Below are 22,960 nucleotides of genomic sequence, written 5' to 3'. Positions count from 1 at the left end.
GTTCAGTGTCTCCTGATTCATTTTACAAAGCTGTCAGCACATGGTAACATATTCCTCCATTTCACATCACTCCCATGCTATGAGTTATCTGTTTTTTTTTTCTATAATCACTTGATATTTTTCAATAAGTAAAAACAAAACAAAAACACAGGAAAATAAGTTAATAGAATTTACCCAACATTTTCTAATAAAATGTGAATTATATTATTGTAAATATAAATGTTCCATATGAAGCTCTAACATCAAAGAATTGAAATTATTTTCCCCAGCCACAAACCTCTTTAATAGCTGCCATGCCCTATTTCCCATATAAGTTCAATAAATGATTCTATTTCCTCCCTCTTAGTTCTTGTACTTTCTCAGTCTCTCCTACCCTCTCCCTAAAGAGTTTCCTTTTAGGAAACTCTTTACCCTTTCCCTCCCTACTCCTTACCCCCAGACACCAATGACTGATTTGTGGGTACCTGGTGTTTCTTTTATTTTGCTCTTGAAATTCGATTTCAATTAGCAAAGGAATTTTGTTAGACTGTATGTCTCATCTATGAAAAAAAAACTGAAACAAAAAACTTGTCTAAATCTCATTCAACTGCTGGTTGAGTTGATTTTCCTCACATTGCTCAGAACATCAATCATTGATTTAGCAGTTTTGTTTTTTTTAATATTTCCAGTCCTTCACTTTTCAAGTTGGTTGTTTACAAGCATGACAAATTTTAATTCTGTCATTTCAGGGTGGTCTTTTTACTTTATTTTTGAAAGCATTTATTTTTGAGGAGCAGGGCACAGTCAAATTTTTATGGCTTAATTTGTCTTAAATAGAGAGCTAGAGAGAACTTAGCCTTTAGAAACTTGGAGCAAATTCACAAGGTGCTTGCAGCGTGCCTAAAGACTAATTAGAGCTACTTAAATGACATCTTTCTCAAAAAAAAAAAAAAAAAAATGACATCTTTCTCTTGCATGTAGCCAAGCAAGTGGTGTGGAGATGGTTACTCCCCAGCTCCTATTTCAGCCTATATCTGGTGGTGCTTCTTATCTGGAAATGAGAAAAAAAAAATTTTTTTAGACGATGCCTAGATGTGCTAGTTTTCTTCTTTACTCTGTTTCCAGGAAGCCAGCCAAAAAGTAAATCAAAAAAATCCATGAGTTTATTTTTATCTCCATTGTCTTTACTTGTTGGGATTTTTTATTCATTTTTATTGTATACCTCTGAAGATTATGCTAATGAATCTACACTTCATTGCTGTGAGGCTATAGAAAAACCTGCATCAACTGTACTGTGGTTCTGTTGGTAAAATATAGTCCCAGGTTGTATATCGTTGGGAAGTCATAAAATAATTTTTGTCCTCTCCATTATTTTTTAAAAGATTTTATTTATTTATTCATGAGAGACACACAGAGAGAGGCAGAGACATAGGCAGAGAGAGAAGCAGACTCCCTATAGGGAGCCCCATGCAGGACTCGATCCCAGGACCCCGGGATAATGCCCTGAGCTGAAGACAGTTGCTCAACTGCTGAGCCACTCAGGGGTCTCTCCATTATTTTTTTTTAATTTTTTATTTATTTATGATAGTCACACACACAGAGAGAGAGAGAGAGAGAGAGAGAGAGGCAGAGGGAGAAGCAGGCTCCATGCACTGGGAGCCCGACGTGGGACTCGATCCCGGGTCTCCAGGATCGCGCCCTGGGCCAAAGGCAGGCACCAAACCCCTGTGCCACCCAGGGATCCCCCTCTCCATTATTTTTTAAATAGAAAATGGAAAGGGGACTTCCAGATTTGGAATAACTTTTCATCAGTAGAGTATTCATTACTGTTTTATTACATTGATCATAAGAATAATCTCCACTGGTATTTTAGAAGTTTCAAATGCATTAATAGACTCATTATATTCTCACAGAGGTGTTGGGTAAGGACATTATGAAAATGCTGCTTATATTCTGGGATCTGTGAGGAGACTGGGGTTCTACAAGTTTCCTACAGGCAGAGCTCCTATCGCCATATTCTGCCTTTGATTCAGACTACCTCATTGTTGTATAAAGCCCTATAATAATTTCACCCTTCTTAATATTAGTTTCACAAAATTCTGTGATACTGTACTGGCCCAAGTTTTGCTTTATTTCAGAGCAGAGTGCTCCCTAACTATAAAAGAGTCTCCTCCATCACAGGTGCTGATAATTCCTAACATGTATAGCTAAACTTGGAATATATTCAGTGACAATTCAATCACTCACATCCTTCTCTGTGGCTACTCTCATAATCCAGCCTCTTCAGCAGTGCTGAGGAATAGAAAACCAAGGGGAGGAGAACACAGAACCTTGAGGGGATGGAGCCTGGCTTCACAAACTCTTGAAAAGATTGCTCATCCCCCCCTTAACTCATTGTCATGATGAGCTCACATAACAAGGCATGCTTCTAAAATAATCCCCCTCAAAATAACAAAATAAAATAATTGTCCTATATCCTGTAGAACCATGGAAGGCAGTTTGCCTCTGTGTGGTACTTCTGGGGACACCCAAGGCAGATAATACCCTGTACCTTTGCAAGAGGCATTTGATTTTTCTGCTCTGTTGCCTAAAGAATCCTTCATTTTGCTAGTTCTGATGTGGCTGTAGGAGGCTGAGGGGGACAGGCTGAGGCCTGTGCCACTTGGAATTAAATAATTTAACATTTGTTTAATTTAAATAATTAAATAATTATTATTGGATTTCATTTTTCTATTTTCTCTTTAGTTTTGCCAGTGTCAGCAATGAAGTTAGGATTTTTTCTTCATTGTGGGTTGGAAAACCTGTAATCTGGGTGTTAAACATCAATTCATTGTTGTTAGGTATGGTGTGTGTGTGTGTGTGTGTGTGTGTGTGTGTGTGTATTGAATTGGAGAAGGAGACATGATTTACAAAGTAGAAAGTGGCTTTTGTGCTTCATTGGATTTTGAGGACTTCTGTCTCACAATAGGGAATAAACTGATTTACCAAAAAGCATTTTTTTTTTTTTTTGGACACAAACTTCACTAAGGAGTTGTAGTAGTGAAAGGAAATCAGAGTAGCTGGGTTTTGGTGCCATGCTGTGAGTCGGGACGGAGTCAGCTGCTCAGCGGAAGGTCCATCTGCAGCTCTGTGGTACAGTAGTTGTTTATCCACTGGAGCAGGCATGGGAGTCGGTCTTTCCTGGAAGGCCACCTCTTTCTCATTCTCACCTCCATGTTCCAGGGACAGCTTCTTTCCATGAATAAACTGCCTGCTAGTCTATCCCACAGTACCCCCGTCCTCCCCCCTTGGATTTGATTTTGTTTGCTTTTTCCCCCACCAGAGTCTAATCAAGATTTGAAATATCAGTCACACCAAAAAAATCTCATCCCAGCACATAAGAGGTAGAAGCAATAGGAATCAGCTTGAAAGAGCATCAGAGCATGTTCCCGCCTAATCTGGGAGACACAAAGCCTCTATCTTAAAATAACTTCACAGAGATTTCTGAATCCAAGAAGGTTAAGAATATCACAGAGAGACATCTTATTTTAGAACTCAAAAGGACTGGAGGGAATCAATTTGTCCAACATGCCTTGTTTAGCAGATAAGCAATCAAAGGTCTGGACAAGTTGAACAACTGCCCAAATGTCAAAGAGCAAACTACCAGCAGCCCTAGATACAAGTCCTGGTTTCTTGGGCAGTTTCTCTAAATTTTTAGCAAGTGCTTAGTATTGTTTCAAGACTTTAAAAGGCACATGTGACTTTTCCTACAGGATGGAGTGATATAGAAATACTCACATACCCATTATAATTACTTAATTTCACATTGATAAAATAACTGCTGTACTATTTGGGATCCTGCTCTTTCACTTAACACCAGGGCATGAGGCCTTATTATAAAACTTTTATGATTATGAACACCCCTCAACAAGGGAGGTCTTTTCAAATCAAATTATCTCCTGACTTGAAAAATTGAATGCAGAGCAAGTTTGTCTGTTTGTGTTTTTGCTTCTTTTTTTTTTTTGTTTGGGTTTTTTTAGGGGGGTGGGGGAGTAAAGGGAGAAGGAGAGAAAGAATCTTAGGCAGGCTCTATGCCCAGCACAGAGCCACACACAGGGCTTGATCTCACACCTCTGACATCACAACCAGACCTAAGATCTCAAGAGTTGGATGCTTAGCCAACTAAGTGACCCAGGTGTTCCTTGGTTTTGTTTTGTTTTGTTTTGTTTTTTATTCATTTGGTAGAGACACAGAGAGAGCACAAGCTAGGGGAGAGGCAGAGAGAGAGGGAGAAGCAGACTCCCAGCTGAACTGAGAGCCCAGTGTGGGGCTCAGTCCCAGGATCTGGAGATCATGACCTGAGAGCTGAAGGCAGATGTTAAACCATCTGAGCCACCTCGGTGCCCCTCTTTTGTTTTGTTTTAATAGACCCATATGACCCAATTAGTTCTCTCAAGTTAATAGGAAAAAAAATTATTTTAGCCCAGTCATGATAAAACAGTTAAGATAGTTACTCTTTGGCAGTTCAACATGCTTTCAAGGTTTTAGCATTCTTCAGCATGAATTATTTATTCATCACAAATATTCTTTGAATAGCTTTATCTTTCCAAGGATTCCTCTTCTTTTAATATTTAAACACATGTGGGACCAATGTCATAAAGCCCTGTTCTATTTTTTTATTTAAATTCAATTAATTAATATATATTAATTTCAGAAGTAGAGTTCAGTGAGTCATCAGTCTTATATAACACCCAGTGCTCATTACATCACACACCCTCCTTAATGTCCATCACCCAGTTACTCCATCTCCCCACTCCCCACCCCTCCAGCAACCCTCAGTTTGTTTTCTACCGTTAAGAAGCCCTATTCTATAAATCGTATGCTTAGGTGAAGAAAAATGGCATGTTGAATTCATGGTACGTTTCCAAAGCTTTGCAGATAATTACACGAACTTGGGGCCCAAAATTCATGCCTAGGTGTGCTTTCCACTGAAAGCTGTAACCAGCAATTCCCAGCAAGTGAAATGAGGGCCTAACTCTGAATTGCTGTTGCTGCATCTTGCTATGCATGAAGGCCACAGAAGCACTGCTCTACCGGCTATTCACCTCATCACAATCTCTGTTGGTCTTGAAGGCTTGAATTTTGTAGCTCCAAGCTTTCTTTGCCCCAAACACAAAACCCAGTATAAAATACGTAAGCAATATTTGTATGTACCACAAGAAAGAATAGTCCATTACCTGATAAAACATACTACAACGTAGGAAAGAGTCGTGTAGGTATAATATGAACTCAAGATTTAGCCTCAGTTTTTTCACTTATAAGATTAGAATAATAATTATGGGTGTCGGACCTGTTTAGATGGCTATTGGTAAGTGGGGAGTACACATGAAGTAGTACATGGGAAGTCATGAAACTCACTTTTATAAAGGTAATAAGCTGTTCTTGAACAAAGTTGGTCAAAGACCAACAGACTCCAAGACAGTTCCTACAGCAGGGCCAGCCCTAAAGTTTATGCCTATGATGAGCTAAAGGCAGACATCTTTGTTATGCTTACTAAGCAACCCCCATTAAAAAAAAAAAAAAAAAAAAGCAATGAGCACCATTATTATCATAGTATTGGACAAAGGTCTCCTTGGCTCCAAAAATTAAAAGCAATCAGCTAATTTATAGTAATTCTATATTCTTTCAGTACTGCATGTTAAGTTAGATCTCCATCCATCATAGCCCCAGAGGGATTCAATTAATTCTCACACACTTCTCTTGGATTAGTAGTGCACTCTGATTAGTGTTGCATTAGCAGATGCAAATCATCTTCTGGATAAGGCAGGGAATTGAAAATTAAATAAACAAATATGCACATTACTTGGAGAAGGTCACCCCCAAAAAAGTGAAAGGATTTTGTAGATCCAGCCTCCTAGCATAAATATCACAATCGAGAGCTACTGAGGAAGCGTTTCATGGCACCAAAACACTTGGAAAGCCACCATGTTGTTTTTCTCACAAAATTGGTTGAAAAATCTTTCTAAATATGTCACACTGAAAACTGAGATCTCATCTATTTGAAACACACTTCTGCTCAACTTTAGTTTCCAATCTGGGGTTAATGTTTTTAAAAGGGCAAACCACCACCCTTCCTAAAATCTTTTCTCATCCATCTTTCTACACAGCTTGTTGTTTGGGATGTATGAAATACAGATATATTAGATCTCAGACCTTCTGTAGAACATGATCATTTATCACATCCCCATCTTATAAAGGTTATATGGGAGAAGACTTACCTGGAAATGTCTTTTTGTCAGAGTATATAAAGGGATTTGCTGGAAGGAGGTTTTCATTCCAGGTACTACTTCCTGATAGATGAGTGTTAAAATAGAAAAGGAGCCTCAGCATTATTTTCAAGATGTAAATATTAGCCTAATAATTAACTCTACTAGGTATTGAATTTTTTCTTTTAATTTTCTTTTTTAAATATCAGGTCCCAAATTCCTAAAGCATTTTGTGATCCAGTACAGATCCCGAGTGCCTAGTATTTTTCAGACAGATTTTCAGTCTTCTTATCTCTGGGAAGTGGAAGTATTATTAGGTAGCAACCCACCCTTCCCACCCCTCTGCCTAAAAATAATAATAATTTATTATTCTAACTTAAGCAGTATGTCAAAAAAACAATTAATTACATAATAAATGATTAAAATTTACATAAGAATGTTGGGTGGGGCTGATTGCCTTCCTTTAGATGTGAATCTCCTGTCCATCTCTCCTCTGCCTTCTGACATATTTTTCAGATACAATTCTTATCCTTGATAAGGGGGAAGTGGCATGATGCCCAGCTGATGCATTTTCTGAGTCATTAACCCAGATTTCTCTATTTTGAACTTTCTTAGAAAAAACTTTTCTGTATATTGGTAGCTGAGAGGCCTTTAGCCAGAATCCCTTTTCATCAATTCTTTAATGTTGTTAATTGTCATATTGAAATTTCAAAAGTGGGCTTTTCCTGTATCATAAAATAGATTCATTGTTGGCTCAGAACCAAATCCTGTGGACATGAGATTGTGTGTGCTTCCCAGTGGCCGTAACCTGAGGACTTTATTTAAACTGTTTCTTGAATCTACAGTAATTTGGTGTCTGGAGGAATAGGATCTTTATCAACAAAGAACTGCCAGAACCCCAACTGCTTCTTGAGTAGCTGTAATAGATGAATAATGTTACAACCAACCGTGCATTTCAGTCTTTACTCAAAAGGCTTTTCACTAATGCTGGTGGTATTCCGTATCCATGTGTTCATCTCAGAGCCCAGTAGTTCCCATCTGACTTTCATTACTTTTTTGAGAGGATCAGTTTTACAACTGGAATCAGAAAAGCAGTCAAAGTAATTGCAAATGGCAATCAGTGAAATATAACAATTTTAGCTTGGGAACATATGTTCCATTATAAAGAAAAATGTTCTTTTTTTTTTTTTTCATAGCTCCAGGACTCATATTTTCCCAGGGCAAAAAGGGCCATGTACAGGTTCTGGTGCTACCTCTCATATCATGCTGGTATCCACGTAAAGTGCTTATTCCCTTCCAGGGACAGGCAACTCATTACATCCCAAGGAAATCTATTCCCTTTTGGATTCTGACAATTTGAAAATGCTTTATTATATTGGAGATGAAATTCTCTCTCTGTAGTTAACATGATTCAGAGTTGAAAAACTTAGATCTCAACAGAGTAAACCTAACCCTCTCTTCAGATCCTCACAGACAGCTCTCATCCCCAACCCCTACATTTTCCCCTGCCAAACTGTAGTATGTATTTTTCTTACAGAATAGGTTTGATTTCCTTAACCACCCTGGTCACTCTCCTTGGAGGAAGCTCAGATTTACCTATATATCTCTTAAAAGTGTCACTCTGAATTAGACTTTCAATCAGAATATCAGCATTAAATTTAAGGTCTGTCCACTTATTAGGTGTCAGAACTGGGGCAATTTTTTTTTTGTCCCTAGAGACAGCAAGAGCTAATAACAAAGATGTAGTCTAGAAGTCAACACAGGCAATAACCATGTTAACAAACAAGTACATGATTACAAAGTGTAATAAGGGGAACCCTGGGTGGCGCAGCGGGTTTAGCGCCTGCCTTTGGCCCAGGGCGCGATCCTGGAGACCCGGGATCGAATCCCACGTTGGGCTCCCGGTGCATGGAGCCTGCTTCTTCCTCTGCCTATGTCTCTGCCTCTCTCTCTCTCTGTGACTATCATAAATAATAAATAAATAAATAAATAAAGTTTAAAAAAAAAAGTGTAATAAGTAATATAAAGAGTTGTGAAGGGAGTTCTGAAGCCCAAGAGTAACGAGGGCAGGCTTTCTGAGAGACAGGCTGAGTGTTTTACAATGGGAAGGAGACACTGTGGGTGTTCTAAGATGTGGGATGGCACTAAGGTAGGAAAGCAATGTTTTCTACCAGTGGAAGCAAAACCAGACTCTAGAGTTTAGAAGGCAAGAAGATGAGTAGAACAAGATGTGTTTGGAAAAGTGTGGAGCTTTGCAGCTATTGTTGAGAGTTTGGATTTTGTTTGAAATAAAAGGGAAGCCCATTGTTGGGTTTGAAGGAAAGAAGTTACAGTGTCTGAAATATATTCTTAGAAATTGCTGTCATGCTAGATGAAGAGCAGACTGCAAAGGACAAAAGCAGAAGTGGGATAACCAATTAAGAGGCAACTTGTCATAATCGAGGGAGAGGTGCATGTGGTGTAGTACTGTGAAGTTTGAACAAGAAGCAATCTCGGCAGAGTTTAAGACAGACTTAGCAGACAGACTGACTATAATTAAACCAGACTCTACCATTTTGAGCAAGTACTTTAATCTCTATGCACCTCAGTCTTCTCCTTTGTTAAAGGAAGATCCTGACAGGACTTACTTCACAGAGTTGTTGTAAATGAGTTTACAAATGAGTTCCCTGTTAGCTAAATTTGTGAAGAATGTTTCACTGCTACACATGTTCCACTCTACATTGCATTTTCAGACTCAGGCATTATTTTATTTCACTTTTGTCTGGCAATGTGGAATAGCATGAGTGAGAAATGTGACCAGGTAATTTTTTATCCTCCTCTGCATGCTATATTTTACTGATGCAGTGGAGAAAATAGACAGTGTGTGAGAAAAATGGCACCTTATGGACAAACAGTTGTATGTTTCTTTCTTTGGTATATACCTTGTCATATTACAGAGATCCAACACCTGGAACACTATATTTCTTTAATGTGACAGTCCTGATAAGACCTGTTTTTATCTTGCTTAAGACCCAAAGTTTAATATATTGTGATTCCTCTAGCATAGTGTGGAAAATAATATAGCAACACCCGCAGGCCAGATCCCAGGCTGTTTCCTCTCGTGATAGATTCACCTAGTGGAATAACACTTTGTGTTTTACAGGCATCCCAGGAAGTGACTATGTGAATGCCAACTACATAGATGGCTATAGGAAACAAAACGCCTATATTGCAACACAGGGATCACTCCCCGAAACATTTGGGGACTTTTGGAGAATGATATGGGAACAACGGAGTGCAACAGTTGTCATGATGACAAAACTAGAAGAACGGTCCAGGGTAAGAATATCTACCTTCTCCCCCTTCAGATCTTTCCTCAAGTAGTCCCTATGTTGCATATTTTATTATTTTCAGAATTTGCTCTTTCCTTAAACTTTGACTTTCTAACAGGCACAGATCAGGAATGGGAATCAACAACTCTGATGAAGCCATTCTTTAACACTAAGTCTTTCAAGAAAGAAATTCTCTTGTTACCACACAATTGAAAACAAAACAAAACAAAACAAAAACAAACCAAAAAAACCCCAAAACAAAAACCTACTGAAAAATTGGTTAGAGAAAATAAATATTAGCTTGACGCTCTTTCGAAAACTCACAGTGAACAAGAACACCCAGACTTTGGGGGAGAATTCCACCAATATAGACTTGTCAGTATTTTTAACTTTTTATTTCAAGTAATCTGCAGGGTAAGATCTAAAATTCTATGAAAGAGGCTCTTATATAAATTATTCAAATTAGCATAAATTAAGTTAGGGCAGCCAGAAAAATAATGTGGGTTAATACACAGCTTAGAAAACACATAAATGTGTAGAGGGCATTTGCTACTTTAGCCTTCTCCAAAATGAATAGATTTTAATAGCAGAGTCATTGCTAGTTAAGGTCTAAGAAAGGAATTTTATTCATCATATGGGTCCAATATTATGGTGCATGGCACATTAGTTAAATGTTATTGATTTGCAAAACTAAAACATAATGGGTAAGCAGTGTGCCATATTCCCAAGTGATTATGCAAATATTGTAGCCATCTGATGAAAATCGATCTTTAACCTTGAGAATTTAATGAAGGAGTCTGAAAAATCACTGAAGGCAGCACATGCTCTCACTGAAGAGTAAGACCTTCAGAGCAGAGTTTGAAACTACTGGTGAGAGGTCTCTTTTACTGTGGTCATAGTAGCCTCGAAAGAATATTTAGAAGGAAGCCAAAGTCCACTCCCCGTTTGTTGTATGACAGTTGAGTTTTTAAAATGGTCTTCTAAGCTCGATACCATGGTGGTTTCTTTTAGCCCAAGTAGGTAGATGAGGGAAGAGTTGAAGGCTGTGCAGGGGTTTTATAAGGGAAAGCTCAGGCTCAAGAAAATATAAAAAGTTCCAGCCATTACTTTAAAGATGGGAAATAAAGGATATGGTACACAACTGGTTTAGCAAACCCAAAAAGCAATTAAACCTCTTTATAACATGTGAATTGGATGGAAATACTGAAATATTATCTGAAAGGAATTCAGATGAAAACTGTTATGACTGTGAAGACAAATGTCACTGTCATTCTTTACATGAAAATCCCATCCAAAAGATGTAAATGGGTCCATTATTGATTTGTACTCAGGGTAACCCCTATATAGCAAGTCCTCTAAAAACAACACCCCATCCAAACGTTTCTTGGATAGAACTCTTCGTAATGCAACATCTAACACGTATCAGATGCATTGATATTTCACAAAATCTTGTGAGATAAACACTACTATGATCTCCATTTCACATATGAATCAACTAAGCCTAGAACATTCCAGAAGGTCACTCAAGGTCATTCAGCTACCAAGGTCAGAGTGAGGATTTGAAGATAGGCAGTCTGGCTCCAGAACACATGTACTTAACCATCAGGCCATATTGCCTGTTAACACTTCTGTGAAGCTGAGACAGCTGAACTATTATATTACAGCATGCATGTAAATCCAACCTACCCAGACTGCTCTGCCTGGAGATACCGGCTGGTAACAAGCAGTCATTTGCAAAAGCTGTTTTCAGTAAAACACACATTTTATCTTGACACTGCAGGCCTTCATTAAACCGTGCACAGAAACTTGTTTTGAAATAACCAAATGAAATTCTGCCCCTTTTCTCCCTAATTGCTTCTAATAATAAAGTTAGTTCTAACTGGTCCCACTGCCACCGCAGCATCTGATGGTAATGAGCAGTTCTTGGCGGAAGGCATTGTGACTTAAATACCTGCAGTTTATCTTTATGTTGCAGGCTACCTTTTTTTCCCCTCCTCAGACAGAGGAACTTATTTTGAAGTTACTAAATGAACCTCTGTTTGCTCCCTTCATTAATTACTCTTTGCTCTTGCAAGTTAGCTTTCTCCTTTGTTAAATGGCCTAAGGAAGCCAATTAAAATGCTGTCTTGTGATTTTTATTCTGTGGTAGTTCAGTCTGTACCCAACTTATGATGACCTGCATAAGCCAATGTTAAGGAGTCTCAACATCATCAATCTGACCATACAAATGAGCCCTGACCCAGAAGGCACCAAAGCCCTTCTTTCCCCATTCTAGAAGACTCGAGAATAAATGACCAAATAAATGACCGAGAAATCTAGCAAAGCACTCCCCAAAATATCTCACCTGCTCTTCCATCTTCTCCTTCACATCCTCCCACCTCACTTTTTTCCCTATCCAGTTGCTCTCTCACCAAAAATCCAGGGAGAAAGGGGATGGCATTCCTGGATTCACAAATAAAAACTTGGATTTAGTTTCTCTAAATAGTGGCTGTTACTGAAATATATAGCTTTATTATTTAGAAACTCTGTGGGTTATGTGGGCTGATCTGGGGACTCAACAATTTTTGATTCCCAATAGCCAACTACAAAGCAGATGTTTGAACTAGTCTGGCTTTATTTAGGGACAGACTGCCTGCAGACTAGTCTCCCTCATAAAGGGAGGTGATCCAGGTGGTTAAAACAAGACACCTCTCAAGGGCTGGTGCCTAAAATTTCATTATTCTGATGAAGGCTTAGGTTCTTGAAATAATATTCACCCCGCCCCATGGTATGTGGGGGAAAAAAAGTGTGTCTGTGTGCGTACGTAAACATTTCTGTGTACTGCAGAATACTTGTATGCAGGAGTATATGTTGACTGGCGATTTGGTGTGGGGAGAGAAGAGGAAAGGAAAGAGAAGATAGATGAGAGTTCACAAGACCACCTAGGAATACCGACATCAGAGAGAAGAGAATGATCTGACACAGTCCCAAGTAGGGGTGCCTTGCAGTCAAATGTCTGAGTTTCAATTCCAGCTATGGTGCTTCTTGGCAGTTTACTGGGAAAATCTCATTTGTCCCTTTTAAACTACATAGAGGGATTCTTGTGAGTATTCACCAAGGTAAGGGATATGACAGGGAGCCTCAGTGAATCTCACCTGTTAGTGTTTGGTTGAGATAGAGCTGGGAGGTTGTATCTATATAATCAATTTCTGGGCAGCCCAGGTGGCGCAGGGGTTGAGCGCTGCTTTTAGCCCAGGGCATGATCCTGGAAACCTGGGATCAAGTCCCACGTCGGGCTCCCTGCATGGAACCTGCTTCTCTCCCTGCCTGTGTCTCTGCCTTTCTCCCTCTGTGTGTCTCTCATGAATAAATAAATAAAATCTCTAAAATATATATATATATATATATATATATATATATATATATATATATATAATCTGTTTCTCCTAAAGCTGCTTCTCAGATAATTCAGTTTTGGGGTTGTTTTTGTTTTTGTTTTGTTTTGTTTTCCCCAAATGCAATGGGTTTGTTTCTCCGCGGCTGACAGTGAACCCTGAGCGGTATCACAGAGTCACTGCTCATGGTGAATTCCGCCAGCAGTTGCCAGTGTAACAACCGTGTACAGTGTTCAAGCAGGGCTCATAATGGAGGCTCCTTTTGCTCTTGCCTTCCCCAGGACAGGGGCCACAAGGGCATCCTGGCTGCAGCCTCCTCTGCAACCATAGCATGAAAATGGTTACAATCTGAAAATAGTAATATCAACAAGAAATACACGTAGTAATAATTGTCACTAAAGGTAATATATTCTTGATGCCACATTTCCTTTTGACTCGGTTTTGCGTGACCCCTCCTCATTCCCTTATTTACTTGACTGTGCCAGGGGACTCACCTCTTAGTACCTACCTCCTGTGTTCTCTAGCTTCGTGCTCTGCATCATCACTCAGGCCTTTGGTTGATGAAGCAGCAGTGCACTTAGAACCTTTGCCAAGTTAGAGCAGCGCACTCATACAAAAGGCTCCTTGGTTCATTAGCATGTGTTAGAAGTTTCACTAGCTTTTTGTTAAAGAGCTGACCGTTCTTAGCATTTTATTGGCTAAAGAAGCCCTTCCAAGTGTGATAGCTTAGGACTTAAATTGGCCTTTTGGTTTTCAAACTCTTCATATGTGGCCTTGCAAGAATTCCAAACTTAACCAAGAAGACTATTTGCATAGTGTGTGCATTCAGCTATCAGCCCTGAAGACAGAATGTGTACATTGAATATTTTCTGAGTTTCATTTGGATATGTAAAGAAACAAAACAAAATATAAGGCTATAAACTGGAGATTTTGAAAGTAAAATACAATTGCTGCCTGAAAACACACAGATAAGTTTAAAGCTTTGTAAAATGTGCTTTGTGACATGAGATATTGTTAGTAGGTCTTATTCTACAATTTCCATCTTTTTTTGCCAAATCCTCTCAAGTTCTGCATAGTTCATTGATTCTGTAGCAAGTCATTCTCTCATGCCCTAGAATGTGGTCTCTAATTGTTTCCATGTTTCATAACATGCCAGTAAGCACATGAATTGGTTTGGGCAACCACATGGAGGGAAGAAAAAGCTCGGAAAAAATGAAGCACTCATAGGAGAGTAAATGTATACAGCTGGGATTTCCACTCCAAGGGTGTTATTTGTGGGCAACTAGGACACATGGTTGGCAGCCTCACTTGAACCATTAGAGGCTCCAAGGTAGGATTTGCCAAGGTGACTCTTGGCCCAGGAACCTCTATTATTTAGTGGGTGATTGTCCTTCTTCCCCCTCACCCCCCCACACCTTCATCTATTTGCTTTTAGCTCTTTCTTTTCTACTTTGTTTCCCATCCTAAGGAATACAAGACAGAGGAAGTGTGGAAGCGTCATGCTTAACAAATTCTTCAGCAGCCTTAATTAGTGTTACAAATTGGAACAGCTTAACCAAGGCTAAGGGATATCTGGCTTTGTCTTGGCCTCACCAGCTTGCCCTTACTTACTGCCCATGGTTGATGTTCACTGTCACTTCTGTTGTCTTGCAAGCTTTATAGTGGAACTTGAATCACCTAAAGTGCTATTAGTGTGGATTAGTGCTATAAATGTTGAGGATGAGGAGTGAAATTTTGACCCTCAACAAAGGGGGCATGACTTAAATTGTCATTCAGTGTGGGCCACATCAATTAGTGGTGTAAACAGAGTTAAAAGTGAGGAATTCTACACTTGGCTTCCAGATTAAATCCCATTTTCTGTTCTCAAATAGAAAATTATGCAACCAGTTGATGGTATCCATTGCTAGAGCAGATCAGATGTTTTGTGCATCATGACTTTAGTTTATCTTAGGTCATTGCACAGAAAATTCCCTGCTCCACTAAATTGTGTTGTTTGTGCTAATGAATGTCAAGGCCTAAGGCACTGGGATGCTGTTAACTACACTGTGTTAATAGTTTAGGGAGTTAGAATACAGAGGCTTGACATTGGATGGGTGGAGCACTTCTGACCTATTGATCATTCCCTCCACCACCAATGTCCTCCCCTGTCCTTGAATGTCACCTTAGTATATTTCCCCCAACAGAGAGTGTGGGGGAATTTGGTTCAAATTTGGTTGTGTGGCCAAGAGGGCAATTCTAGGCAAAGAAGGAGGTTCTGATAAAATGTTTTCTTGTTTTCTTGTAAAACACATCTTGAGATTCTTTTCAGATTGTGAGGTCCTTTTGGGTTAGAAGTTGGCAGACTCCTGTTGAAGATTATAAATGGCAGTGTTATTGTTTTCATTGTCGTTATCGGTTTTGGAAGGCCCAGCCTTGGCCAGCAGCAGACTAATTCTTGGCCCCTCTGGTTTGTCAAGGTTCGGTAAATTTAATGGAGAGCAAATGCTTTCCAAATGCCAGGTCTCTGTCCTTTTCCAAATAGAACTGGAAGCACCGAAGGCCTTGAACATTTAATTTCTCAAACTGCAGCCTAAAGCACTGCCTATCTAGGGCAACAGAAACTGCTTTTTCCTTAAGCAACTGTAGAAACGGCAGCACAAACATTGCCTTTGGAGTCTGCATGATGTATGGGATTGTTTTTGAAAAGTGGTGGATATTTAATGTAAATAGGACACTGGCAACAAAAAGAATGGTGCTCATATTGGCAACCTAAAGGATGTTTGGGTTCTTATCTAGCAAGTTCCACACTCTTGGTTTTCTCTAGTCAACAGACACAATGTCAGATAAAAGAGAAAGCATTCCACCACTTTCTTACTGTGTTAGCTTCTTGGATTTTCTACCTTCTTTCCCTACCCCCATCTCCTCTATTTAGAATGGCAGCCTACAGATTCTGGCCCAAAAGAAACATTCCTGTGAAAATGAATTAGAGGCGTCATGGCCTAGGGAAAAGCTGAACTGGGAGGATGCAATTTTGCTCTTGGTGACATTGTACAAAGCCCATCTCATTGTCCACATTCGTGTGTATAGCACTCCCAAGCTGATGAGGTCGCTTCGAAAATCGTAAGAAGTGTGAATTAACTCTGTGTTTAGGCAAAGGTGAGGCTCAGCGGGTATGCAACAGTATAATTATACTGGTTGTTAAAATGCTAAAATGTATCAATACTACCAATATACAGAAATTATCTTTTCACTGAAACTTTAAGTTGCCTGATATATTGTTCAATGACAGTGACACAGGAGTGTTGCCAGGCCATAGGCAGCCACCGAGCGGATCCAAGCAGACACAGGGGTGATAGTATGGCTCTGTAGAGCCCCCGCCTGCTTCCAGGTGTGATTCAGGCTGAGGTGCAAACTCTAAGGGCCACAGCTACATGGGAAGAGCTGACATTTAAGTACCACCTCGCCATGACAAAGGGGTAATTTATAGTGTTTTCCTCTGGTTACAACAGAGTGCCAGAAACTTGAGATATAATGACTGTCAATTTAATGGAGGGGGAGGAGGGAGTCATTAGAAAAGTTTAGTGCAGCTCCCTGTATGAACTTCTGGCAGACACATTGTCCTAGTCTGTTCAGGCTGCTACAACCAAATGCCATAGACTGGATGGCTTCAAAATTATTTCTCCCAGTTCTGGAAACCAGGAAGTGTAAGATCAAGAAGCCAGCAGATTTTGGTATCTGGTGAAGCTCCACTTCCTCACTCACAAAAATCTCTCTTCCTGTTTTATCCTTACATGGTGGAGGGGGTGAGGGAGCTTTCAGAGTCTCTATTACAAGGCATGAAGCCTATTCATGAAGGCTCCACTCTAGACTTAATCACCTCCCAAAGGCTCAGCTCCTCATAATCAAACTAGGGATTAAATTTCAACCTATGAAGTTTGTTTGTTGTTGTTTTGGCAGGGGGGAGGGGGACAAAAATATTTAGTCTAGAGCACACATCAAACAAAAGGAAATACCAATTTTTGAATTAATAAATGGTTCAGAAAGTGTTCAAATGGTTCAATGAACTGATAAGCAGTTTTATATGAATAATTTGGTTTATTTAGAGAATAAGATTTTTCATCTTTCCAGTTTTATTTATGAAAAGCTATCACTGCACTGGTGGTTAAATGCTTTAATATTACTCTCATTTCAGCTATTCTGTGTCCTTGATCTCCAGTACATAATGGTCAGCAAAGATAAAATGAAGAGGGGAAATACACAAACCAGCCTACCCTTTTGCCATTTGAAAATAGATATGGCCAAATGTTAGTTGAGTGAAAAGAATGACATCGCTGAAAGAGAATAGAATCATCTCCATACTTATTTTTAGATAGTCAAATATTGAAGCTGGTCTTTAAAACTGCCAAGAAAAGATATTATAACCTATAAAAATAAACAGCTCAGCATATAATTTATCCATCCACTAAAACATATCCTCATAATTATCTGAAACTTCCTTTTATTATATCCTCCCTTACAGAATGTGTATTGACAAGGGCATATTAACATTTCCATATTCCCAATACCAACTTTGACTTGTATTATCTAATGTTAGCATACTTTCTAACTGCTCCTTATAGAAGGTTCCTCTGCCCAAACATAGTAGATACTAATTTTTCCAGTTAATTTCAGCAACAGTTATACTTTTCCATCTATCATTTACTGTTTATTCTAAGTTCTTCTTTGGCTAAATAATCTGGTCCTAGGTAAGATTTTCAAAGTACTCCACAAAGTACGTGGATTTTGCATTAGTGATGCTGGGACCCTTTGGAGGTATTTGGTTTGTTACCTTTGCAATTATGATGCTTCGCCATGCTGCCATGCTCAAGAAGTCTTTATTAAAATGAGAAGGTTTTGGTTTCAGAAAGTTTTGGGCAATTTAAAAATAAGCTAACGTAGACCACAGTGTAGTTGATTATAAAACTGGCTTCTAGTTTTTGAGTGTCTGTGGTGTTCCAGGCACTTCCAAGATAAGCCATATGGAAGTGAAAAGAGACTAGAAAGAAAGCATTTCCCTGAAGCACAGTCAGCAGACCTACTGGATAAATCCTATCTCATATTTCCAGTGACAATTTTTATCTTTCCATCAATTTGCTTTTAATAGATTGCCATGAAAGAGGTGGTATGAATTAATTCCATAGCATACAGTTAGTGATGGTCAACTTGTTCTTTCCATAATTATGAAGAAATGAAGCTACCACATATGGGTAATCCCTTTGTAATAATAAAAATAAATATATCCCCCAAATTCAGACAGAAATATGAACTGTCTTATTTAGGTTAGGCTTCAAATTGAGTTACTGGGTGAGGTTCCTAAACCACAGCTTGGGTAGCATGTTCTGCTTCTCTCCTTTTTCACCACAGACACTAATACATTCCCTGCTCACATCTGACTAGGACCCAGGTAGAGCAAGGGAGTTACCTGGAAACCTCACATCTATGCTTTTGAAGAACCAGCAGATGTAAGCATACCTTTATATTTATTTAGCCAGTAAAGCTGATGGATTGGGGGTAGGAGGGCATCTCATTTCACTTTGATGCCCCCACAGTTGCTAAGACCTTGCCTCCCACCTCTCAACTCCTAAATACATGTCCACTGGGATTAATAACATGCTTCTTTTTTTCAATTTAGAATGATTACATTTTTATAATAACAACCATAAAAATCGAAAACACAATCTGAGAATTAATAATAGCTGTTGTCTGTTGAATGCCTGTTGGGTTTAGAGTTTCAGGTGCATGGTCTTTGAGCCTTATGATAGCCCTGTCATGCTGGAGATATTCTACCCATTTAACAGATGAGGCTGCTTTGGCCCTACAAATAAAGAAGCCATTACCTGGTCTCTAGTCAGATAGCCCAATCTTCTATGCTTCAGTCCTGGAGATCATTTGTAGTCAATCACTTCAGAATCAAATAGGAAAAGACAAGCATCAGTATTTTTATTCAGGAGCTACCGCCTTCTAGTTCTTAGATGCTCAGAGAGGAGCCTCCCACACTGGGCTCTGTGCACAAAGCCTAAAAGTAGTAACTCTAGAAATACCTTCCAGAGATTTTCTCCCAGGGGAGAAAAAAGGTTTACTATTGTCAAAGTAAAACATTTCAAGAGAGAGAATGGAGCAAGTTCATTTGTATTGGATAATTAGAAAAAAAAAATCATTTCTAACCATTCTCCTGTGCCCTTTTCCCCCCCTCACTACACTTCCCAATTACTTTCTAATGTTGAAATCAGAATTATTTGTTTAGTATATAGCTAAAAATGAAGGACTTAAAAGAATGTTGATAAATCTGAGCCTTTAAATGGATCCCTTAGAAAGCAGATGAAAGCGTAGGGGCTATTCAGAGAAGGAGGAGGAGAAAAGAGTGCCCAGGTACTTACTAGTGAAGGGAAGAGTACATTGCTGTAACTGTTTTGAGAAGCCTGGGGACAGCTTCTAATCCTGTTTCTGAGACCATATGTGTGCATGTGTAGATACATTCAAATATTTATTTTTTCATAAGCTCTCTTTGTAAAATATTTCTTGAGAGAAAACAGCAATGTTTAAATATATTTGCTTTAAAATATTGCTCCCAGTTTTTTGCTGTTGAATTTGAAACATTTTAGAGCAGGTTTGTGTGTGTGTGTGTGTGTGTGTGTGTGTGTGTAGTTTTGTTGTTGTTGTAAAAAGTAAGATTCAAATACATTATTTAAATTAGTACAAAAGCTTTCTTCTTCTTTAGCTGAAAATGTACACAACATTAACTCTTTATAGTAATATTTCCTGGTATTCTTTTTTCCTAAAGGAGCTAGAGTCTAAGTTAATAATAGTTGCAGTTTTAAACTTAATACTAGAACTATGAGAATAATTAGTGTAACTTCAGTTTTTCCTATATCTTACGTATGGGGTAGAGTTGTAGATGGAAAGTCGCTAAATAATGAAATGATTTTTCCAGAGGTCACATAAAAGCTGGCTTATGGTCTTTTCCTCCATTTCCTTTGTCTTATCTCGCCCAAAGGTCTGATGATAATCAATTCCCAGCTTTGAAATAAAATTGCATTGAATTTGGTTCAGTGCATCATACTGACCTCATAGATCATTTCATTGCATTAACCTGCTGTTTTTACATCTGTCATAGTGATACCTGTCCCTGTGGGATTTGATCTGTTGATTTTGATTTGAAAGGGTTGACATCCAGCTGAAATTGTTAAGTAATGAGTTGAGTTTCGCTCTTCATTTTTTTTTTAACTTAACACATTGCTGGCATCCTCTCAAATGCTGCAGTAAGAGGTCTCCAAAGTTACTTTTGTTCTTTGCAGTGAGACATCAACTTGACATCTATTTTATGGTTTAAAACAGTCCCTTTGGCATACTTTTTGTGATTTTCTTTTCGTCTGAATCGTGGCTACTGTTGGCTCTATTCAGGTGGTATCCTCTGTTAATTCCATCCAACATACAACTTATGTTTTAATGGATGGTCAGAGAACATACAGAGGCACTGAGTCAGGGTATTGCTACATCAATATTCTCCTGAAAGAGTATTGTCTTTCCCTTGTGTTATTGTTAGAAATAACAAGTAGAACATAGAAATATAAACACAGAAGAAAATATTATGCATCTACGGAACACGTAAGCATGTTTTTAAAAATCCTATTAAGACAAAAATTTCCCATCTTACTTGAATCATTTTTTGTTTTAATAAGTGATGTTTGTGTGGCCTCACCATTGAAATAAAAGCACGAGAGTCAAACCTTGTGAATTCAATGTCCACTTACTATATAACTGTACATTAAAGTGGTCTTCAACTTTTTATTGTCTAGAAAATTTGAGAATAAAATCTCTGCTTTTTTTTTTAGAAGGTTCAGGATCTAGATAGAAAGAGCCTGAATCCTTTGAGGAGCAGATGCTATGTCTATGAAAGAGAAAAATTATAGTATTATTCACAGAATGCTACTAATATTTATATTCAACATGAAAGTAAATAATTATCTACCAATTCTATTCACTGGACCAAAAAATTCTAGTGTCTATGATAATAATGCCTCATTGCTTTTGTTTAAATCCAGATTATGACTTTTAAATCTTTCTTTCTCAACTACAAGGTATGTTTCCTAATATAAAATGGTATTAGATTTCTTTACCTAGAGAAATGCATTTCAGATAAGAATTACTCCCATCTTTTTCTTTCTTTTAATCTGAGGTAGAAAGGGTGAATATATTAGTATCTATGACCTTACTAGAAAATATACTGTTGTGTTTGTCATTTTTATTATGTTTTTTTAATGCCCACAGAACATAGTCAGTAATTTGAAACATATTCCAGACCTGGAATTATTTTTCTGTTGCATGTTAAACTAATTGGCTTGAATACCTTTTATGTGTTTTTATTCAACTGCACGTAGAAATTGTAGATTATTTATCTGATATGAATGAATTTTAAATTATTTGAACTTTGCACTAGTGTATGACCCTCTGAGACCAGTTTCAAAGAACACACAGCTCTTTCTCCACTACACATTACAGATTTAATTTGTTTTGGATACAAATACCATTTATCTTGTATTTTTTACAATGCTGTGTTGTTTATTATACTTTGATAGCTTCACAAATTATTCTACTTTTATTTAAACAAGTATATTTGGAAATCATGATAGTTCAAGATGAACTAGCTTGTGCCTTTTAAACCTTGATGGATGAACACTGTCTCACTGTGTTGTTTAAATGGCTGAGCATAATCCTCCTGACGCGATTCATAACGTATATCCCAGAACAAATTTGTGTTTTCTTTTCAAGTACTCTAAAGTTTCAAATACCTCTTTCCTTATTTTACTCAGCAACAATCTGCAATTTATTTTTCTCCAGGAAAATTGAATCTGTTACTGCTTAGTATTCCTACCAGTTTGAAAAATGTGGTTTATATTGGCATCAGAGCAGTAATTTACATATATTGGGATAACAAGAATGCGTGCCAGAAAAAGATCAACATAAAATGAAATGCAAAAAAGCTGTTTTCCTTCAACAGCAACTCAGAGTGAAACTAATAGAGAAATTGATGAGCATCTGCCCTGAATGTGTCACTTGTTTCTTCTAGGTGAAGTGTGACCAGTATTGGCCTAGTAGAGGCACGGAAAGCCATGGACTGGTCCAAGTGACGCTGCTCGATACAGTGGAACTGGCCACGTACTGTGTGCGGACATTTGCACTTTACAAGGTTTGCCTTTTTTGTTTCTCTTTCTCTCTCCCTTTCCCCTTTCCATTATTTAAAGAAAGCATCCTTTGAGAAATCAAATATCTTAAGACTATACTTAAATCTTGATTCCACTGGCAACTCTGAAGAATGAAATAATTCTTCCATTACCACTCAGCAATTTTTCTCCTTGTCCAGTGATTTATCAGTAAATATGGAACTCTCACTCCGAACAGAAGTTTTGGCAAATGAAGAATAGATGAAGAAGAACTAGTTCTTTCTATAAAATATATCAGGAGCAGTCCTGGAAGCATTACATTTTACCTGCAAAATGTAATGCTTCTCAGCTAAGAATGTTTATCTTCCTGAGCATATAGTTATCATTTACAAATAGCTTGGCATTGATAACTCCGAAGAGTGCATCTTCCGAAAGGTCATGGGGGTAGGGTGAGAAATTCAGGTAGCACATTTTCATGTTACCTTTTCCATGTTACTACTCATCGTTACAGCCTGAGGGTAGGAATGCAGAATTTCATAGAGTCTTCCTACTTCACAGAATGGGTCAAGTGAGAAGAGAGAAGTAAGACAATTCCAGTTCACCGCCTGGCCTGATCACGGCGTTCCAGAACACCCCACACCTTTCCTAGCTTTCTTACGGAGAGTCAAAACCTGTAACCCTCCTGATGCGGGTCCCATGGTTGTGCACTGCAGGTAAGAACCTCTGAGAACATTTGTTTTTCTCATAGTCAGAAGGTTGGAGAGGAAACAGAAAGATCAATTGTTCCTCATTGGATATTCTCTTTCCAACTTCTTGATATTCTGGGAAAGTAGACCTCTTTATAAACAACATAGGTGGATTTTAGTCAAATG

General features: G+C 38.4%; 1 protein-coding gene across 38 annotated transcripts in view; it reads left to right on the top strand.

Moving 5' to 3' along the window:
- Positions 1-22,960, top strand: part of PTPRD (protein tyrosine phosphatase receptor type D) — a 2,176,041-nt gene that overhangs the window by 2,103,236 nt on the left and 49,845 nt on the right. For all 38 annotated transcript variants that reach the window (XM_072841294.1, XM_072841327.1, XM_072841326.1 and 35 more), the window contains 3 exons: positions 9,367-9,542; positions 21,995-22,114; positions 22,647-22,801. In XM_072841294.1, the coding sequence (XP_072697395.1) occupies positions 9,367-9,542; positions 21,995-22,114; positions 22,647-22,801 (451 nt within the window). The remainder of the gene's footprint in view (positions 1-9,366; positions 9,543-21,994; positions 22,115-22,646; positions 22,802-22,960) is intronic.

Source organism: Canis lupus, chromosome 10, assembly GCF_048164855.1.
Source record: "Canis lupus baileyi chromosome 10, mCanLup2.hap1, whole genome shotgun sequence".
In the NCBI taxonomy this organism is placed as follows: Eukaryota; Metazoa; Chordata; class Mammalia; order Carnivora; family Canidae; genus Canis; species Canis lupus.
This window is presented reverse-complemented; position numbering and strand designations above follow the sequence as displayed.